This window comes from Lolium rigidum, chromosome 1 (genome assembly GCF_022539505.1).
Source record: "Lolium rigidum isolate FL_2022 chromosome 1, APGP_CSIRO_Lrig_0.1, whole genome shotgun sequence".
NCBI lineage: Eukaryota > Viridiplantae > Streptophyta > Magnoliopsida > Poales > Poaceae > Lolium > Lolium rigidum.
In genome coordinates this window covers 333,856,582-333,878,095 of record NC_061508.1, presented here as the reverse complement: position 1 = coordinate 333,878,095, position 21,514 = coordinate 333,856,582, and the positions used below count along the sequence as shown (strand labels likewise).

At 45.2% G+C, this 21,514-nt stretch overlaps 1 protein-coding gene and 1 long non-coding RNA gene across 3 annotated transcripts; one reads left to right on the top strand and one right to left on the bottom strand.

Moving 5' to 3' along the window:
- The first annotated feature begins 4,850 nt into the window (after positions 1-4,850).
- LOC124700192 (F-box protein At5g07610-like) lies at positions 4,851-6,550 on the top strand. Of its 2 annotated transcripts, XM_047232369.1 has the most exons (3): positions 4,851-4,963; positions 5,044-5,838; positions 5,919-6,062. In XM_047232369.1, the coding sequence occupies exons 1-3, from the start codon at positions 4,902-4,904 to the stop codon at positions 5,944-5,946; spliced, it is 885 nt and encodes a 294-aa protein (XP_047088325.1). In that variant the 5' UTR covers positions 4,851-4,901; the 3' UTR covers positions 5,947-6,062. The 2 variants fall into 2 exon arrangements, with proteins under 2 accessions (XP_047088325.1, XP_047088318.1); XM_047232362.1 differs by having other exon boundaries at positions 5,044-6,550.
- Positions 6,551-18,244: 11,694 nt separating this feature from the next.
- LOC124700210 lies at positions 18,245-19,588 on the bottom strand. The gene is made up of 2 exons (XR_007001675.1): positions 19,464-19,588; positions 18,245-18,837 (listed from the first exon to the last, which is right to left on the bottom strand). It is a non-coding gene; the product is annotated as an uncharacterized LOC124700210 (long non-coding RNA).
- Positions 19,589-21,514: the final 1,926 nt, after the last annotated feature.

The window sequence follows — 21,514 nt, the reverse complement described above, 5'->3', positions numbered from 1 at the left end:
TATGTCCATGTATGTTGGACGATGCAATTTTCTTCAACATATAAACTAAGAGGGATGTTGTTCTACCATCCAACAAGATCTCACTTCATGATGTGTTTTTAATTACATGGAAGGTAATAAACTTGTGCTCTCATCCAATACAACCACTTGGTCCACCATAATAAAACATGAAGCCCTTCCCTTCTCTATAGAAGACATCAGTATGATTGTAGCAATCGGGCCTGTCAACTAAAGGGTTCCAAACTATGGCCGGCTCAACAACATGACCTTGGGAGTCATGCAACTTAATATTCCTGAAAAATCCTGATTTTCGTTCATCATCCTCGGGAAAGTGACCGCTGCCCATCGGAGGACCTTGTGTATTCCAAGGATAACTCACAAATGCTAGCCATGCCATTGTTCGTGGTGTACTTGAGCAGAGGTTCCCTGGAAAATGCCCCAAAAATGATGGGGCATGCGAATCGTGGTGTCGGTACAACACCCAATCTCCAGAGCTTGGATCCTGTAATTGAAAAGGGATGATGACGGTGACCAAGAATATTCATAAATAGATGAATGTATCTATAAACTGTAGGATAACGTTGCATAGAAAACAAAAAATTTCCTATCGCGAACACGCAATCCAAGCCAAGATGCAATCTAGAAGACGGTAGCAACGAGGGGGTATCGAGTCTCACCTTTGAAGAGATTCCAAAGCCTACAAGATGAGGCTCTTGTTGCTGCGGTAGACGTTCACTTGCCGCTTGCAAAAGCGCGTAGAAGATCTTGATCACGATCGGTTCCGGCGCCACGAACGGGCAGCACCTCCGTACTCGGTCACACGTTCGGTTGTTGATGAAGACGACGTCCACCTCCCGTTCCGGCGGGCAGCGGAAGTAGTAGCTCCTCTTGAATCCGACGAAGCACGACGGCGTGGTGTCGGTGGCGGTGGAGAACTCCGGCGGAGCTTCGCTAAAGCACGCGGGAGCTATGGAGGAGAGGGGGCGGCTAGGGTTTGGGAGGGGTGGCCGGCCTCAAGGGGGTGCGGCCAACTTGTGGCTTTGGTGTGGCCGGCCCCTCCCCTATGCCCCTCATTATATAGGTGGATCCCCAAGAGTTTGTCTCCAAGTCTTCGAATAAGACCCGAACCAAAAACCTTCCATAGAGAGGCGGAAACCTAGCCTAGCTAGGACTCCCACCAAGGTGGGAGTTCCACCTCCCATATGGGGGTGGCCGGCCCCTAAGGGGAGTCCACTTGGGACTCCTCCCCCACTAGGGTTGGCCGGCCATGGAGGTGGAGTCCCATGTGGACTCCACCTTCCTTGGTGGTTTCTTCCGGACTTTTCTAGAACCTTCTAGAACCTTCCATAGAACCTTCCGTGACATTTTATTCACATAAAATGACATCCTATATATGAATCTTATTCTCCGGACCATTCCGGAACTCCTCGTGATGTCCGGGATCTCATCCGGGACTCCGAACAAATATTCGAACTCCATTCCATATTCAAGTACTACCATTTCAACATCCAACTTTAAGTGTGTCACCCTACGGTTCGTGAACTATGCGGACATGGTTGAGTACTCACTCCGACCAATAACCAATAGCGGGATCCGGAGATCCATAATGGCTCCCACATATTCAACGATGACTTTAGTGATCGAATGAACCATTCACATATAATACCAATTCCCTTTGTCTCGCGATATTTTACTTGTCCGAGGTTTGATCTTCGGTATCACTCTATACCTTGTTCAACCTCGTCTCCCGACAAGTACTCTTTACTCGTACCGTGGTATGTGGTCTCTTATGAACTTATTCATATGCTTGCAAGACATTAGACGACATTCCACCGAGAGGGCCCTGAGTATATCTATCCGTCATCGGGATGGACAAATCCCACTGTTGATCCATATGCCTCAACTCATACTTTCCGGATACTTAATCCCACCTTTATAGCCACCCATTTACGCAGTGGTGTTTGATGTAATCAAAGTACCTTTCCGGTATAAGTGATTTATATGATTTCATGGTCATAAGGACTAGGTAACTATGTATCGAAAGCTTATAGCAAATAACTTAATGACGAGATCTTATGCTACGCTTAATTGGGTGTGTCCATTACATCATTCATACAATGATATAACCTTGTTATTAATAACATCCAATGTTCATGATTATGAAACTAATCATCCAGATCGTTGAATATCATGTATGCATATCTATTTAATTACTTGCAATATATCAATATTGCCTCCAGATCAGCATTCCATAAATTATCATTTGTATTCTTTCATCATGTCCATTAGTACTAGATTTATTTTGTATTGTACTAATTTATTGTTTTCAGCAGGCCAGAGAAGGCCATTTTTATGTGATAGCTACCAACTTGTTTTCTTTTCTCCCCTTTGTCTACCCATGCGACTATATATTCTTTATGTGCCTACTTACCGCACAAAAGAAAAACGTAGTGACGAACTCATTCCAACATGTACAGCGTGGTCTTCCTGCCATAGCCCATATATACCAAACTTATCGTTGTCTATTTGAACTCAGCCAGCCACTCAGTGTCATCATCGATCTACACCCGGGCCACCGAACCACCGCATGAGAACAATTGTAAGGGCATCTCCAATGGCCTGAAGCGTGGAGCGACCACACCATTGAAAAATGCGCCTGCATCCAAGAACATCGGCCCGACTCATAGTGAGTGGGTTGTCCGCGGAAACGTAAACGCAGCCCAATTATACGTCTCGGATGCGTCTCGATGGATGTTGCGCGGTCGCGACGCCTGACTGCTCGTTTCTCCCACGGATCCGCTGGCAGCGATCTAGATCGATGCGTCTTCTCATGCACCAGTATTGATGATGAGGCATCGCTTCGGCAGTAGCGCCACATTAATGGCGATGCCGAGCCGCCACCGCCCACCTCTGACAATGAAGTTAATGTTGCTGCCAAGCGTGCCGCGCCCCTCGGCTTCTCATGCGTATATAAAGAGGGGAGCACGCTCGGCTGCCTAATCATCTCCTCCACACAAACCATAGCCACCGCACAACCTCCACCGTAGCACCCCCCCCCCCCACAAACCCGCGAGGGAATCCATGGCTGGTCCACCTGGCCGGCGAGGCAGTCTAGGCCGCAGTCGCCGCGGCAGGGGCCGTCGTGCTGGCGCAGCATCACCCCGCAGCTCATCGTCGTCACCTTCGCAGGAGGCGAGCTTCTTCAAGTTCATCATGCGCATCGAAGAGGACCCCCTCGTCATCAAGCGGCTGCCGGACAAGTTCGTTGATGGCGCCGAACCGGCCGAGTTACAGCTGCGGGAGGCCTGACGCAGATTTTGCCGGTGGCCTGTCGAGGTCTTGTTCGACGAGCAGGGCAAGATGTACCTGCACACGTGGGACAAGTTCGCCCGTGCCCAGAACCTCGAGGCTGGCTGCCTGCACACCTTCCTCTACGAAGGCAACAGTGAGATGATCGTTAAGGTGTTTGACAAGATATCCTGCCACAGTCACTACCACACGAACGAGTCAGGCGAGGACACCGACAACTAGTACTGTTAGAGTGTTCTTTCTTTGCAGCGAAGATGGCCACTAACTAATTGAAGCCACTAGTATAGGTTTTTATATGTTCTTCCTGCGCATCTAACAACATAAGGCACATAGAACCCAACTGAATTTTCTAGTTTGAGTGACTAGGTGTCTGAGAGTGTTCTTTGTTGACAGCGAGATTGATGATCTGATCTTTGCTGCTAATTAACCTTTAATGTTATTAGTGAAATCAAATCAAATTGGTCTGATCTTTTCTGTCTGCTATAGTTTCTTGCATGTGTGCGGTCTGTCTATTGCCTGTCTGTCGAGTTGGGCCCATAGAGGGTCTTTTCTGTAAAAACTCAAAGTGCAGATTGTTACTAAAAAAAAAGAGAAAAGGCACATTGTTTCACAACATGGGTTGATATGCACCCGTGAGCTGAATTAGATTTCGCAAAATGGGTTGATTTGAACAATCTTCTTCCAAGAAGTCCCCTTCACGTTTCAGTATAAACTAAACAGAGTGAAATATCTTCATTCCTGCATGGCCGTACACTTCCTATTGTTAAAGTTTTGCCTCTAGTTATAAACTTTTACTGGGATGCCTGTAAGGCTGTAATCTTCGGCATACACTCTAGTCCAGTGCAAGTCACTTCTGAAATTTTCATTTTGGGCGTCCTGTCACACCGAAGTCTGTCATAGCAGGGTCGTCGTTTTAGCTTCAAGTTACCAAAACAAACTGAGACCATTCTTCTGCTTGTCTATCGGTACCGAGAATGCTGACACCCGATGCTGGTGGCTCGGTGTGTGTTATAAGTAAAGGCTCAGGTTTCAGCTTCAAGCCTCCCAACATAAACTAAAAATACCTTGTTGCTAGCTCGTGCTCTGGGTATCGGGGACGGTGATGTGTTACGAAGTAGATGGATGATTTTAGCGATTTCGAGGAAGATCATGATAACTTTCTAGCGTTTTTTGTACCAAGGTACCGTCGATGTATGACCTCGCATCAACGGCATTTTTGTGTGGCCTTTTTAATCCTTGGCTGGGTTGGTTAGTGCATTCACGAAAAAGACGAAAAATAAGTGCACTGTCTTGCAAGAACACCCCTCATGCAGAGAACTGTTCCTCTGTTTTTGTCACAGAAAACTTGGAACAAAAACATATTTACAGAAATGAACGCAAAATCGCAAATATCTTCTTTTGTAAGATGTCAGTTTGTGACTAGGTTCAGCCCAGTATACCTAGCTAATTGGCGGCCCATTCTCTCTAACTTAGAAAAAAGAAGAAAGACACTCTTGCCCCTATTAAAAAAAAGGACCAATCACTCCCGTCATCTACTCACCTCCCCGGTGCTCGCCGGCGCTGTCCGCCGCTTTCTTCCGCCGTCCGCCGCCATGTCCATCCCCGCGGATCGCTCTCCCCCGTGGGAGGAAGGCCGTATCTCAACTCGAGTCAGGTGCGTGGAGCAGCAACAACGGAATCATGGCGATCTTCCTGTCAGATCCCCTTAACTCTCCATCGTCTCTGTTTGTGCAGGTCGTCCTCCACTCCTTCCAGCGGCACGGCGGTGGATGGCCTCACCGACGACCTCCTCGTGGAGATCCTCTCGCGCGTCCCGGCCAGATCGCTCTGCCGCTTCAAGTGCGTCTCCAACAACTGGCTGAGCCTCATCGACCACCCTGACCACCGCAAGAAGCTCCCCCAAGCCCTGGCCGGCTTCCTCCACAGCAGCACCTACACCGACGAGTGGCGGCTGGAAGCACCCATCCACTTCACCGGTTTCCCAGGGAGACGCTGCCCTCCGGTCGACACCTCCTGCACCTTCCTGCCCAACAACCGGCGTGTTGATATATTGGATTGCTGCAACGGCCTCCTCCTCTGCCGCTGGTACGACATCTCCTCGGAGGGCGACGAGTTCCGTTATGTCGTGTGCAACCCCGCCACGGAGAAGTGGACCGTATTGCCGGGCTCCGGCAAGGCCACCAAGGAGGTGTGCGCAGTGCGCTTGGGCTTTGACCCGGCCCTCTCGTCGCATTTTCATGTGTTTGAGTTGGTAACAGACCAGGTGGTTTACTGGGACCCAGACATCGTTGGAGTGGCAGTGTACTCCTCTGAAACGGGGCGGTGGGTTTATAAGGAGAAGAGATGGGATGCGCATATCAGGCTCATCTATCACGAGTTTGCATCTGTCTTTCTTAGCGGCTATCTGCATTTTCAAGCCGACCGCCACGAGCTTTCCCCTGGCCTAGCCGTGGTGGACACAGAGGGGGAGACATGGATGGACTTGGCTGTCCCCGATGGTGGTCTGATTGATGGTTTCATTCAGCGGTCACAGGACCGCTTGCACTATGCCAGTTTTCACGTAGATGGTGCTGGCATTCGGCTAGTGGTTTATGTCCTCGAAAACTATGAAAGCAAACAATGGATACTGAAGCATAGCGTCGAGACTTCCTGCTTATTTGGAGGGATAGAGTATTGCCTGGTTGGAGGGGTAGATTATTCCATGGATGGGGGGTTTGATTGGGTTGCCATTGATCCGGAATGCAACTTGCTATTCTTCACTATTGGGTGGGAGAACAAATTAATGTGCTACAGTATGGATCGTCACCAAGTCAAAATGATCTCCAAACTTGTAGATGGCAAGCCGCCATATCTGCCATATGTGCCGCTGTATGCAGAGTTGCAGTCACTGCGGAATTGACATCAATATGGGACTGCTGGTGCCTCTGCAAGAAATGGATCTTTAATATGAGTCAATTCTCCGTGCTATTGAACAACAGGCTTGGTGTGTTGTGTCTGCTTGAATTGAGCTCTTGGTTTCTCTGACTGATGTATGCAAGCTTTTGAGTTTGGAGAATGGTGGTTCTCCATTATGTAAGTAACTTGGCTCATTTTGTTGTGATTAGTTAGTCTAAATTGTAGTGTACTTTCTGTTGTCTCTACTGCTACGATCATATTGTAAAATATTTGCACCGCGTAGTGTTTGTGCAAAGGCACTATGATCATTTTGTAAAATATACGATTACCATGCAGCTTAAACTTATATCTTCTGTTTCGCGGTCGTTGAAAGCATGAACATCTTATTGGCAATGATTTAGGAAATAATCACCTGTCTGGTAATGAAATGACGTGTGAAGTTCAGCTAATGGTATAAATATGCGAAATCATTTTTCTTTGCTTCTGATGGTTTGAAAAAAAAGTTGTGCTGCTTTGGATGAAAAAGTTGGGCTGCTTTGGTTGAAATATGATGGCGAAACACTTCGGGTGAATAATATATGCCACTTCCTCTGATGCTAACTACTCGTTTCATGTTAGCAGAACATCAACAAGCTGTGTTTGGATCATAATTATCACTATGTCAGGATTTTTTGCTTTGTTTTTGGATGATTTTTAGATAAATAAGAAATGCTGTTCACTTTCCTTGGAAGTCTTGCATCTAGTTATACTGTAATGTGGCAGCTTTGCAGCATCATTTCTGAATTCCGATTCCTGACGTCTTATAACACTAGAACAACTAGTTGCAGGGGCTACGGTTTAAGCTTACTGTACCCTCGTTGTTAGCTCACCTCTGGTTGCCAGGTGCGGCACTCGTGTTCAGGAAAGAGATCCATATTTTTGCTGCTTTGGATGGAATTTGCTGTATGTGAATTTTTTTACCACAAAAACCTGGAAGTGACAGTTAATTAGGTAAATGTTAGCTAGGCAAGCATACATTCTTGTGTGTCCTGCAAGCGTTCACTAACGGACTTGATTCTCCCCTGACCATTAAGGATTCTAACGATGCACGCAAAAAACATGAGATGGGCATTGGATCCCAACTATTCACATAAATAGGTTGTTGTTTAACATTTAATTATTACATCACAATCTCTGAAACGGAGATGGAGAAGAAGACCAACGTGACATTAAATTATTCAAAACAACGGACATCAGCGATAGCAAATATTGTGAAAAGTAGCCATAATGCTGGATTCTTGGGAAGATCTCTGATTATCTTTAGGCAAGCAGCTATAACTTGTTGCTGAATCTTTGCGATCCTCCATTGGCTCGACGAAGACGCACGGCCGTGGCGTCGCGCTTAGGATCAGTGGATCGCCTTGGTGGCCTCCATGGCGTGGTAGTGTGGGGCGTGCGTGTTGGCGATGTTGTGGAGGACACAAACCATCGATTCTAATCGGCCATTCTTGAGCGCGTGGTGTAGATCCCAAGATCTATGAATGATCAGGATAGCACGGTGCCAACCGGTATGCCTCTCAAATATTATCCCTATGAATCTATGATGTAGCGTTGTGCTGGATTTGAGAACACGCGAAGGATGATTCCCACGGATGTTTTTTCGATGCAACCCTACAAAGACCCATGTGACATATAGGTGACCTCAAATCATCGCCAGGTCAACTCCAACTGCACACCAAGCACCACTAACGTATTTAGGACCGTATGAAACATAAGAAAAGAGCTGATAAATCAGTTTGCAAATTTATGGACCAAGTGATCCAACTAAATATGTCCATGTATGTTGGACGATGCAATTTTCTTCAACATATAAACTAAGAGGGATGTTGTTCTACCATCCAAGATCTCACTTCATGATTTGTTTTTAATCACATGGAAGGTAGTAAACTTGTGCTCTCATCCAATACAACCACTTGGTCCACCATAATAAAACATGAAGCCCTTCCCTTCTCTATTGAAGACATCGGTATGATTGTAGCAATCGGGCCTGTCAACTAAAGGGTTCCAAACTATGGCCGGCTCAACAACATGACCTTGGGAGTCGTGCAACTTAATATTCCTGAAAAATCCTGATTTTCGCTCATCATCCTCAGGAAAGTGACCACTGCCCATCGGAGGACCTTGTGTATTCCAAGGATAACTCACAAATGCAAGCCATGCCATTGTTCGTGGTGTACTTGAGCAAAGGTTCCCTGGAAAATGCCCCAAAAATGATGGGGCATGCGAATCGTGGTGTCGGTACAACACCCAATCTCCGGAGCTTGGATCCTGTAATTGACAAGGGATGATGATGGTGACCAAGAATATTAATAAATAGATGAATGTATATATAAACTACCTAGTTCCCATTTGGCATCAACAACTAGGATTCTTACTTACATTAGTATCATCCATGCTACCATAATAAAACGAGGAATTGGATCCATCCAAGTGGAACATAATTTAAAAGAATCCATATCGATAGGGGAGCAAAATCAACTTAATTTTATTATTTCAAATTTGTATTAGTAATTTGAATGAATTAAAAGACGGTAAAGAAATATATCATGTACTCTAGCAAGGGTTTTAAAATCCTAATAGGGAAAAAAGTTGCCATCTTACATTAAGATAATCAAATTCAGCATGTTGTTTTCATGGCCATGTCCATGTACGTTCAATTTCAAACATAAGCTTCTGAACATAATATTGTATAGTGCGAGGTGGCACCTTATTTAGGCTAAGAGCAGGGGCGGACGCACGTTGTCCTTTCCGGTACCACAGGACACCGGGTAAAATTTTACTTTGCCTTGTACCTGTATAATACTACAGAGCGTGACACCCCCAAATTTTGTAGAGGGACACCGGAAGAAGCAGCATCGTAGCTACCCAGCCCAGAAACGAGGAGTGGCGGCCCAAATACGTCCAGCCGGCAAGCGAGCGAACTAGGCCAGTTGCAGCTATCGATCCATCCATCCCCAAAAGGCCAAAACATACGACAGCACCTCTTCATCTACTAGCAGAGAACCTGCATCGCACTTCCGTCCGTCAGTTTGCCGCCGTCGCCGATCACCAGATCGCATCAAGTCATCGATTCAGCCGACAGAAAACAGGTACGTTGTAGCAGTGCAGTCCCTCAATACGCAGCCTCTATTGAATCCTAAAGTCGCTTCTTATATTGTGGCCTAGGGTTCAGGGGGTTTGAAACTAAGTTGGGAATTGGATTATTTCGGAATAATTATTCATGCTATGAAAAGATCGCACCGTTTGTGAGAGATACACATTGATTTTCAAATTCCAATTGCTCATCTACGGCCGGACGCCCAAGCACCAAGCAGTCAGATACAATGTCAAGTAAGCAAACCAACAGTAGCCTGCTGTTTGATGTCTCATGTCTACGATCTTTTTCTGAACCAGCAAATCAGTTATGATTGCATATCTTTATTTGTACAAATTTAGATTATCCAAATTAATTCTCGTATAAAAATTGACATGCTACAGGAGAAGCTCAATTTATGGCAAAGTTTGTGAAGAAAAGGAAGACCTCAGTACAAGATGAAATGGCTGGCCCGTCACAGGAACAGAATGATGCCCCAGTTCCTTTGTCTCCACATGTACAAATCTCTTCTCGGGGTATAGGGAATTCATCTCAGGCTCGTGCAGAAATCAATTGGGAAGAAGAAGTTGAATTTGATCCAGGCAAAAGAAGATGCATAGATGAGTATCCTCCTAATCTGAAGGATTTAGTAAGAAGAAAGTATTTGGCTAATGGGCCTTGTCAACCTCGTACTTGTGATTTTCAGGCTACAGAAATTTGTGGTAAAGACAGGAGGTTTGTTTCAGAATGGTTTGATGAGTTTGGGAGTTGGCTCGAATATAGCGAGTCTACACATAAAGCATATTGTTTTTGTTGCTTCTTATTTAGACCGCGGAAGAAGAAAGAAGCTGGGTATGTTGCATTTGTTAAAGATGGTTGGTCAAGTTGGAACAAGAAATATAGATTGAAGGAGCATGTAGGAGATATCAACAGTGTTCACAACCAAGCAGCAAGAGATTGTGAAGCTTTGCTGAAACAAGAACAACACATTTATGTTGCTTTGAATAACCAAAGTAATGCTATGAAAAATGCTTATTATACACTAAATGCTTCCATTGATGTTGTTAGAGTGTTACTGAAGCAAGGATTGCCTTTCCGAGGTCACGATGAGTCGGAGGAGTCTTTCAATAAAGGAAATTTTAAGGAGTTTCATGGTTACACGGCTGAGCAAAATCCAGCAGTAGCCAAGGTTGTCGGCCCTAATGCTCCAGGTAATAATCAATTGACTTCTCCAAAGATTCAGAAGGCCATAGCTGAATGTTTTGCAAAGGAGATACTTCATTCTATTCTTGAAGAAATTGGACATGATGTATTTTTCTTGCTGGTTGATGAGTCTAGGGATGTGGCCGGTAAAGAACAAATGGCAGTGGTCTTACGGTATGTTGGTAAATGTGGAAAAATCAAAGAGAGATTAGTTGGCCTTGTACATGTGAAGGAGACAACTTCTAAATACCTTAAGTCTGCCATTGATGCTTTATTTGCGGAATATAAGTTAAGTTTCAAGCAAGTCAGAGGTCAAGGATACGATGGTGCGAGCAATATGCGAGGTGAGTTCAATGGGCTGCAGTCTTTAATCATGAGAGAAAATAACACAGCGTATTACGTTCATTGTTTTGCGCACCAACTTCAATTAGTTATTGTGGCTGTTGTACGGAACCACACATGGATTGGGCAATTTTTTGACATGATCTCTGCAAAGAGAAAGGACATGGTCCGTGAAAAATATAGAGAACAAGTGATTGAAGCTTTAGGTTGTGGGATACTTAAAAGTGGGACGGGATTAAATCAAGAGCTAGCTCTTCAAAGACCCGGGGACACTAGGTGGAGTTCACACTATAAGACTCTAAAGAGTTTGATTGATTTGTTCCCTACAGTTGTCAAAGTGCTAGAATATGTGGAAGAAGAAGACAGAGATGGCACAAACAGAAGGCAAGCATGTGGTCTTCTTGTTTATTTCCAGTCATTTGATTTCGTCTTCTACTTGCAGCTTATGTCCACCATACTGATAATTACAAACACATTATCATTGGCTCTACAACGGAAGGATCAAGACATTGTAAATGCCATTGGTTGTGTTACTTCAACCAAAAACACCTTAACTGAGCTACAGATGAATGGGTGGGAATCTGTCCTAGGTGAAGCATATTCATTTTGTGAATAACATTCCCTTTCCAAGTTACAAATGGAAGATCCATATGTGAATCCTAAGAAGCCACGTCAAAAAACAGGTATTACCAACAAGCATCATTATCAAGTGGATTGTTTCAATGACGTGATTGATTGGTTGCTTCAAGAGCTTGATACTCGCTTCAATGAGAAAAATTCCAAGATCATTATTTGCTCGGCCGCTTTGAGCCCAAAAGAATCATTTCGTGATTTCAATTTGGATAATTTGATGAGTCTCGCTAAACTATATCCAAAAGACTTCGATGATGCAGAACTAAGGGACCTTAGACACCACCTCCTTTTGGCGTGTTAGTAGACTCCATAATATTGATTGATATAATATTAGAGATGGGACACCCGGTCACTTTTGTTCTGGGTCCGCCCCTGGCTAAGAGTGACCTTGCGACCTTTTTCACCATATTCTGATGGAGGAGCAATGGCCTGTCCCGGCAAAAGTGAAGCTCCACTTGCCGGTGTGTATCCTGCGCATCTCAAGTCATAGCAGCCCGCTGAAGTGGCACCACCGATCTAATTAATTATGCAATGGTAAAAAGAAGTAATGTTATGCATGGATGGATAAGAACTTATACTTTGTCTGATCATGCCCTACAAATAGTATGGTCTACACATTACCGTCGTCCCGTAATGTAAAGAAGCGAACATCTCGATTATTGTACAAAGCAGGGGCCACCTGTAAGACCAAACCAAAGTTTTACAGTATGATTTCTAGAAAACATCTAAATCTATAAATATACATGAAGAATATTATATAATTCTACCTGAAATCCGGCTACAAAGGTTTCGTAGCGTCCTTCTTCGAGACAGTTGATCTGTAAGGCGGCTCCAGACTGTTGAGACGGTCCTTGATTTGGGGACCCCCAAATGCTTATATCAGCTTGAAGACCATAGAATTCTCCAAAATCTGTGTGCCACATAGCATACTAGCGAAAAATGGTTAGCTAATACTAATTTCAAAAATAATACAAAGATTTGAGATTCCACAACACAAAAACAATCAACAACCACTGCTCTAGCTTCCTAATTGTAGGAGTAGGACAATAGCATCCTTGCTAGAATAGCGAACTTAGCAACGAAACGTTTCAGTGTAAGTCTAGCATTATTGTTGGTGAAACCATATGTTTTGGACCTACGTCCAGAATTAAACTTCACCAACTGGCCGGGGTCGAGCAATCTGTTATTAATTGCAAGGGAGGTTCTTTCTAGTGTATCCGGATCTCTTTAAGGAAAAATAAAGGGTATGAGATCCTTAGGTAGTACAATTTTGATTCCAATTTTTTTAGGGAAAAGAGTATGAGAGGCTCATATGGTTTATGGCATCAATAAGATTTAATTATAGAAATTTAGCACCCCATATGTAGAAAGAGCATCCCTTGCAATTAAATAGAAAAATACAAATACAAATTCATCACAATGGAAAAATGGAGACAGGGTGTACATGAGAAACATGGTAGTCATTTCGGTTGCGAAATTGATCTCTCCCAGAGAACTGAAAAGTATTCAGTCCCCACGGTGTAGTGGGCTGCAAAAGAATTGTTGTTATTTTTTCACATTTGGGCCCCATAATTATTGTAGCAATTTTCTGAAAAATAAATCGTGAATCGTGATCTTGTTTCAACGGTGAAGAAGATATATAATGTAAAACCATGAACAAGAAAAAATTTAAATGAAGCAAGGAAGAAGATTATGTTACCTTCTCCTCTATTTGTATAGTGGTATTTACACCTATTGACTCGACCAAGGTGAGGCTGCTCGGCACATATGAAAAACAGAACAAGATCGCTATGAGAATGTAATCCATGAGGCACATAGAAGTTCCTTCACCTAGAATGAGAACCACATAGCATGGTATGCTAGTTCGAAGACATAATATAGAATAGGACCACAGAAATTTATGGAAGAAAATAGTGGGATATTGTGTTCTCCAGATCACCATTCCTTTATGGCTTTGGCATGCATATATATACAGATCGTTGAATATCATGTATGCATATCTATTTAATTACTTGCAATATATCAATATTGCATCCAGATCAGCATTCCATAAATTATCATTTGTATTCTTTCATCATGTCCATTAATACAAGATTTATTTTGTATTGTACTAATTTATTGTTTTCAGCAGGCCAGAGAAGGCCATTTTTATGTGATAGCTACCAACTTGTTTTCTTTTCTCCCCGTTGTCTAGCCATGCGACTATATATCTATAATATCTATAAAGTTTATCCCCACTAAGTTGCATTTAATGTTTGCAAGCTGAAAGGTGGTGTAGCCACATTATCTCAATTATTCTTATCCATCAGATTTCAAATATACGGTCATTAGTTATCCATCGTACCGCTGACACAGTATCAAACCGATGTTACATTGTCACCGGAAATCAAAGAGTCTATGTTTTGTCTTAATTATTCCCTCCGAAGTACTTGGGTTCTTTCGGCTTCTTTCATTATTGCGGCCATGAGGTGGCTAGCTTCCTCCAAACCAATCACAGTACATATGTACCATCTCTCTTCTCGGATGTCTCCGTTCGCCATAGTGCAGTAATCTGGTTTACTTCCTTTCCTTTTTGACCACACAATTGTTCTACGGATATGTATAATCATCATGTTGGATGTTCGTTGCTGAAAAGCAATCTGCCGTTATATCCTTTCCTATTGCAGATTGAAGTTGCATGGGTTCAGCTGCCCCTCAGTAATAGGAACCAGGAGGTACGTTTCTTCATCCCACTTTATCTATACTATAGATGAAGCATAAGGAAGAAGCAAGGACAAGATCAAGATATTATTCTTTTGAAAACTAAGATCAAGATGATGGTACTGCCAAAGTTCACATCAGATACCAATCCTAAGTAGTTTCCTAAATTCTCTTCAATTATGTGAAGAGATACACAGCTGAAAACCAAGTCTTGAATATACTTTCTCCAAGAAAAAAAAGACTTGAACATACAAAGCTACCAAAGCAACTATTACGGAAGCACTTTATGTCAATATATGCAAATGAACATCATTTCCTTAGAGTAATGTTGGTTGCAGACATGAAAATCATCTCTTATATCCGCGGCAACGCACAGGAAATCAACTAGTTGTTTATGTGCCTACGTACCGCACAAAAGAAAAACGTAATGACGAACTCATTCCAACATGTACAGCGTGGTCTTCCTGTCTTTAGCCATAGCCCATACTAGTATATAGATCTGAAATTCCAGGTGCTCACGTGTTTCTGGCTTCTACAGCATTTCTGGACACCATGGTTTTGGACGACATTCCTACTCATTTGACGGCCCAACGCTGGAAATGCAAGGGCCATGAAGCCTTAGCCGTAGGTGGCAGCCGTGGCCAACGCCTGAAGTTAGCCCATTTATTGACGCACTGACGGCCCAACACTGCAAATGCAAAACTCAGCAAGCCCTGTAGCCCTGACGCGCTCGAGAAGACGCATCGACGCAGGATCGCTGCTAGGCGGGCCCGACAAAACATCCGCGAGACGCGAGCGGACACTTTTCGCGTCCGTGCGGCGTCCGCCGAGACGCATCCGAGGCGCATATTTGGGCCAGATTTGCATCGCCGCGGACGCCCGATCACTTTGCGTCGCCTCGGTGGAGAAGGGTTCGGACGATCACGGCGGACGCAAACGGTGGCTCGGTGTTTGTTTGCGTCGCCTCGGTTGGAGATGCCCTTAGCCCGTAGGTGGTAATGGTAACGCGTGAAGATGTGACATAGTTAGCCCATTTATTGACGCAAGACGGCCCAACACTGGAAATGCACAAGTCACGAAGCCGTAGCCCACGTTCACTCCCCTTCCTTCCTCCTCGCTGGACGGCGGCCGCCGCACCACCGCCGCCGCCATGTCGATCCCGGCGGATCGGTCGCTTCCGCCGGTGGAAGGCCGCGCTTCAACCCGTGCCCGTACGCAGAGCGAAATCACCATCCATTATAGCCAGCTTCCTCTTTTTACGGATTGCCTGACCTCCCCTCCATCTGTGTCTGTGCAGATACTGCTCCGCCTCCTCCAGCGAGACGGCGGCCGAGAGGATCACCGACGACCTCCTCCTCGAGATCCTCCCGCGCGTGCCCGCCAAGTCGCTCTGCCGCTTCAAGTGCGTCTCCAAGCACTGGCGCCACGGCCTCATCGCCCACCCCGACCACCGGAAGAAGCTCCCGCAAACACTCGCCGGGTTCTTGTACAACAAAGGTTTCACCAGCAGCAGCCCGGAGTCCTTTTTGGTGCCGCCTATCCTCCTCACCAGTGTCTCGGGGAGCCCCTGCCCTCTGACCTCAACCTCTGTCGCGTTCCTGCCCAAGTACACGAGTGTTGATGTCTTGGACTGCTGCAATGGCCTCTTCCTCTGCCGCTGGTATGGCGTCTCCACCAAGATTGGAGAATTCAGCTACTACATTGTGTGCAATCCAGCCACGGAGAAGTGGGTCGTGTTGCCTGGCTCCGGCCAGGGCACCTACGATGTGCTCGTCGCACTTTTTTGGCTTCGATCCCACCCACTTGAACCGAACTGAAGCGGTTGGATCCCACCCACTTGTTGGAGCAGGCCTGGCCCAACTCATCACGCACGTAAACCTTTGTTTCGGTCGCATCCTCCCGCGCGCGTACTGTATGCCTACCTAGTCCTACTGCGAACGACACAAGGACGGAGCCGCGCATAGAGTACGTGCTCCTTTTGCTTCTCTCGTGCGTGACGTGACTTATACGTAATTCATCATCATTTCATTTATTGGCGCGTGACTTAATGTACGCGGCCGGCCGGGAATCCATGCGTTCGCTGCCAAATCAAACCATCTACTCTCGCTATTTCTATTGGGGGAGTAGTATTTCTTCTTCTCCCCTGGCAGCCAAAATCACCAGATAATCGCCCCCTTTTTTCATTTTCGATTTCGGTTACCTCTTTTTTTCCCCTACCCGACCGGCGGGCGACCTTGTATATCTTTTCATCACCATACTCCAAAGTCACAAACAAAAACTCACATTTTCTCCTCGCTAATCAATTAATTAATTAACCCGGCCACGCTATCCTACTTATTTGTCTCGACAAACCAAACGGCCGCCCGGCAATTCATTCATCACACCCTACTACTCCTACTACTACTAGTCCTTAATTAACGTTTGTTGACCAGACGACTCGCACGTTTCTTCTTTTTGTCAGACCATCCAATTTCTCCTCTCCATCCAACATCCCAAGCCCTGATATACACTTTTGCCCCGCTATGAAGCCACAACAACCGAACCGGTAAAACTGGAGAGGGTAACCTCTTTATTTACAAAACTGATAAAACAAAATACAACGCAAGAACCCAAACTTGCCACCGAGGACATTGGCACGAAAACCGAGTTCAATCAAGACTCCACGACGAGACGCCCCCAAGAGGCTGGGTTACGACGCACCGCTCCGCCGTCATCGAGACATCGAGCCCTAGGGTTTTCACCTATAGTAGAGCTGTACCGCAGGGCAAATGCCCACAACGACGCCCCCAAAGAGGGTTACGACGCACTACGCCACCATCATCGAGACCGCGAGGTCTAGGGTTTTCACCTGAAGTGAAGTGGTACCGCGGAGGGCGGATAGCCCCCCAACAGGGTTACGACACCCGCAGGCATCGCCCCCATTGGCGCCGACGTGCCTAAGATACATGTGTATCTAGACAAATCTGCCACATCTTTTTCTGAGACTGATGGAGTAGAAAAACTCGTATTTGTAAAAAAAATGGGCTGCACCTACTTTGTTGTCGCTCCCCTCACATGACATCCAGCTCGCATAGCAAATACAGTAACAATTAACAATGCACTCCCTCCGTCCATAAATAGATACTTATTATAGATGTGTTTAAGTCTTGAACAAAAAAAAACTAATAAAAAACAAAACTAGCTAAACCTGGACAAGTATAACACATCTATTTCTGGAGATGTAATAGTAGTAGTACTTGGTATATATAAAGAGGTGCTTTACATTCTTGCAACTCACCTCAGCAAAAAACACCATAAACTGGGGCAATTATTGGTCAAACAGAAAAAAAAGGCAAGCCATAGGCTTGCAGCCGCGCTCCAGGCGGCACACTCCCCTGCAAAAGAACTAGCGCATTTGTCAAACAGAAGAAAGGCAAACCGACAACAAATACTAGCACCAGCGCAATCAAAACACCGATCGATTTCATCCTTGCCCGTTTTCATCGAACAAGACCAAATTACGGCCAGGCAAAAGGCAAACGTTGATTACCAAATGCTACATTCCACATGCACAGTTGGTAACAGCAGCGCAAGTCAGCTACAAATCCATCTTTCGAGATGAACAGCACCACATGTATCAAAATGGAGAACTCAACAAACCCATCTTTTCACAGCAATCTCCAACACATTACACAAGGGATATTCTAGTAGAGAGTCAGATCATGGAAATCAACACTGGATCCCATCATCTCTTAAAGGAGAGCACTGCACATACACACCAGAATTCCTAAGCAAGTTAATCGGCTACAAAATTATGTGCGTGTAATGCCATGGGATGTATCAACTACTGAGTTACTATAAGATACTAGATAGATGGCCAGAAAAAAAACACCATCACCATAGTTCAAAATACAGGTGGTTAACATCATAAGCTATGGGCAGAAATCAACCTTTCCATAAGCAATGAACACAAACAGGCAACACATTTCATCTTTAATACGTCTGCATTATGTGTTGAATCCAAAAAAGAGCACAAATTTCAGCAAGGAATTGCCTCACACAACACAGCAATTTCAGCAAGACTAAGACATATGTTTCAACCGATTTCACCATACCAAGTCAAGCATAATAAATAATCAATGATGCCCAACACCTTTACATCACAGCAATGTAGTAAACAAAATAAAATCTTGGTGGAGGAGAATCAATAGCCGCAAACATACACAGTGCAGTCCAAGGAAAATAGGGACTACTCGAGAGAGAAAGAGAGACCTTCAGGGTGACCCAGTAGTGTAGGAGACGTCCAAGTCGAAGAAGGCAGGGGCAGCAGGGCGCGCTGGACACCGGCAGCAGCAGCAGAAACTTACTCGCCTACAATCTCCTTGGCTCCAACTTCACATGCTGAGGCGCAGCAATTTCCGAGACCATCTATATGCCTTGCCACATAAAATGAGACCAAATTGACTTCCTGTACCTAATAAGAGATGCAGCTACAAATGTAGACGAGACCAGAATCCTAGGTCCACAAAAGAGGCATATCAGAACAGGAACATGACCTTGACGATGAAGGCGGTTCACAGAGCAGAAGAAGGTTGCTCCTGGACCGGCGAGTGTGCTGCTCTGAGATGTACCCACCAATCTCTCCAGCCCATCCACTCATCCAGCTGCTCAAGAAAGAACCAGTAGCGAATGGAATAAGTGAACTTTGAAACATACTACATTTAACTAGCAGGTAGCAACTAAAGCTAGCTCCTGTCATGCTAAAGCTGGAACAGTAATGGCTGATATCCTCCTATCTAAAACAAAAATTTAATCATTTTTCACATACCTAAGGTTTCAGCAAGAAACTACAACAGTATTGAATATTTCAGCTCAGCGACTTCAGTCAAGTAATTGGGTGCAGACAAGTACAGCTCTCTAACACCAAAGATTGCATGATTAATATACTCACATGAAGCACACCATTGCAACTCGATATCCTTTACAAACCAGAACGTGGGATTAAATTGTGGTCACAAATCAGATTGCTTTTCTGTACTGGTAACAGTTTGGATACCAAAAAAAAAATGCTAAATGGCACCGACCAAATCTTCAGTCATGCCATATACGAAGCCTGAACCAATGTCAATCGCCACGGCAAGAAGGCCATGGCACACAACAATGAATGCGTGGTTTCTCTACCTCAAATAAAAAATGAATGCGTTGTTTCTCAACTGCTAGCATATTCGACATGTTAAAAAAAATCCGATTTTTTTGCAAGAACACACAGGGAGGAGGAGAGGGGCCTCACGGGCAGCAGCTTGAGCTGGAGATGGTCGGCATCAGCAGCACGGAGTTGTGGCCGGAAGCAGGAGCTTCGGAACGTGGTCGCCGACAGCAGCTACGAGCAGCAGCTCGTGTAGGCAGGGACTGCAGACCTAGGCGCCGGCGAGCTCCACCGCGGCACCGTCCATCGAGGCTGCTTCGTCGGGGAGGAGCCGCGGAGGGGCGAAGAGGGAGGATGGGCACCAGGCCGCGGCCCGGGCGACAGTGGGAGCCTGGCCGCCGGCGAGGAGGGCACCGGAGGTGCGGCTCGATCTGGATCGGGTCGTGCGCAGCGGGTGAGGGAGAGAGGTGCTGGCTGAGGTGTTGGCCGGAGTTGGGAGGCAAGGCTCAAGGCTCACGGGATGGAGGAGATCGAGAGGAGAGGAGGGAGGCTGGAGGGGACGCAGAGCTCCACATTTCGTCTCCCCGATGACGGCCTAAAGTTCTGGTCCAAAACTAAATTCGTTTGGCATACAAGGGAATTTTTTGTTTTTAGCATACAAGGGAACTTAATAAATATTAATACAAATGTCATGTACCTGCATGCGATACATGTCTCTCTCTTCGATCAAAAAGTACAGTATGTATCTATCTCTTGCTACCAAACTAAAATATAGAGGAGCTAGGTCTTAACAAACCCGGTGTAGTGGAGCAAACGAGTTTCTGATTGTGCTTCACCGGATGTACATATCACGGAGTTGTGATTGATGAATAACCCGATTGATCGCATGGATGGAAATCTCGGTGCCGAGATCGTCATGTGCGTCTAAGGGTTTGAGTCAAGGTGTCTTGGTTCATCGAAACGGGGCCGCGACGATGGAAACATGAGCGATATATTACGTCGCTAGGTTTTTGGAAGTCCCACGTGAATTCTATATATGAACAACATCATTAGCTATTCTATTTTTTTGGAAGAAACCCCATAAGAGCAAGTATAATAAGGCTGACTCAGCAGGCTATAAAAATTAAAATAGTGTTATTTTGCTTAGGTGGATGAGAGAGAAGTGGAGAGAGAAAAGAGATGGGCTCTCATGCAAGAGCTAGCTCTTGCACGTGCTCCTAGGCACTTTGTGAGTATGTGTGGTGGGCCTTTTATACATAAAGTTATCAATCCTTAAAGCCAACTATTGTACAAGTTAGCTATAAGTCGACTATAGTCGGCTTTATAGCCAGCACTCAGCTGCACTATTAGAATTGCTCTAACTTGTTCCATTCCCTCCTCACGGTACCGGTTGACTTCAACCAAGCAAGAAACCATTTATTCTTTGACTCCATGAATATGGTGGAGCCTTGAAATCAACCTCAGGTGAAATGCGCTTGTGGATGAGTGCATGTTAATTACCATAATGTAAGTTTGCATTGTGGATGAGTGCATGTCCAAAATCAACAATTCAGAAACCATATTGTAAGTTTGCATTGGATTACTAATGGAGTGCCCACAATATTTCTCACTTCAAGCTCTCCTTAAATGCCTCACTTATCAAAATGGACGAACAAAGAGGATTAGTTGTCTTCCAATCTGGTGCAGAAATTTTGGTGTAAACTCCGCAATGACTGGCTCAACCTCGGCCTCAACGGACTTCGCTCTGACCGGCTTGTCCACCACATCGATGTACTTCGCGTTGGCCACCGTGTGGGTCCTCTCCAACCGGTGATGACATAGCCACACCCGCAACACAATAGAGGTCGAGGCTAGCGAGGTAGGGGCGGCGTCGGGTATCATGCGGCATGGCGGCGGCGAACTAGTACTAGTACTTGGTAAGTGAGAAAAAAGAGAGGACAATATAATTTGGGCCGCCCATGTTAGGGAGAAATGGGCTAATACGACTTGTCTGTGGTTGTTCGCGTGTCCACGATATAGATCTAAATGAACATTTTTTTCCAATTTGGGTGATAGGGCTAGAATTTCCCTTAACTCGCTCAACCGACACGACTTGACTCGCCCTAGCTTGGCTCGTGTTGTTACAAGCTTGATTCGTAGTCTCGTCATGCATGTTTACTGCTTCAATAGCATGGCCGATTGGTATGTGGCGATTT

Excerpts from the sequence above, each read along its gene's own strand:
- LOC124700192 (XM_047232362.1), top strand. The coding sequence starts at position 4,902 with ATGTCCATCCCCGCGGATCGCTCTCCCCCGTGGGAGGAAGGCCGTATC. Across the intron at positions 4,964-5,043 it reads CGTATCTCAACTCGAGTCAG|GTCGTCCTCCACTCCTTCCA; the intron begins GTGCGTGGAGCA and ends CTGTTTGTGCAG.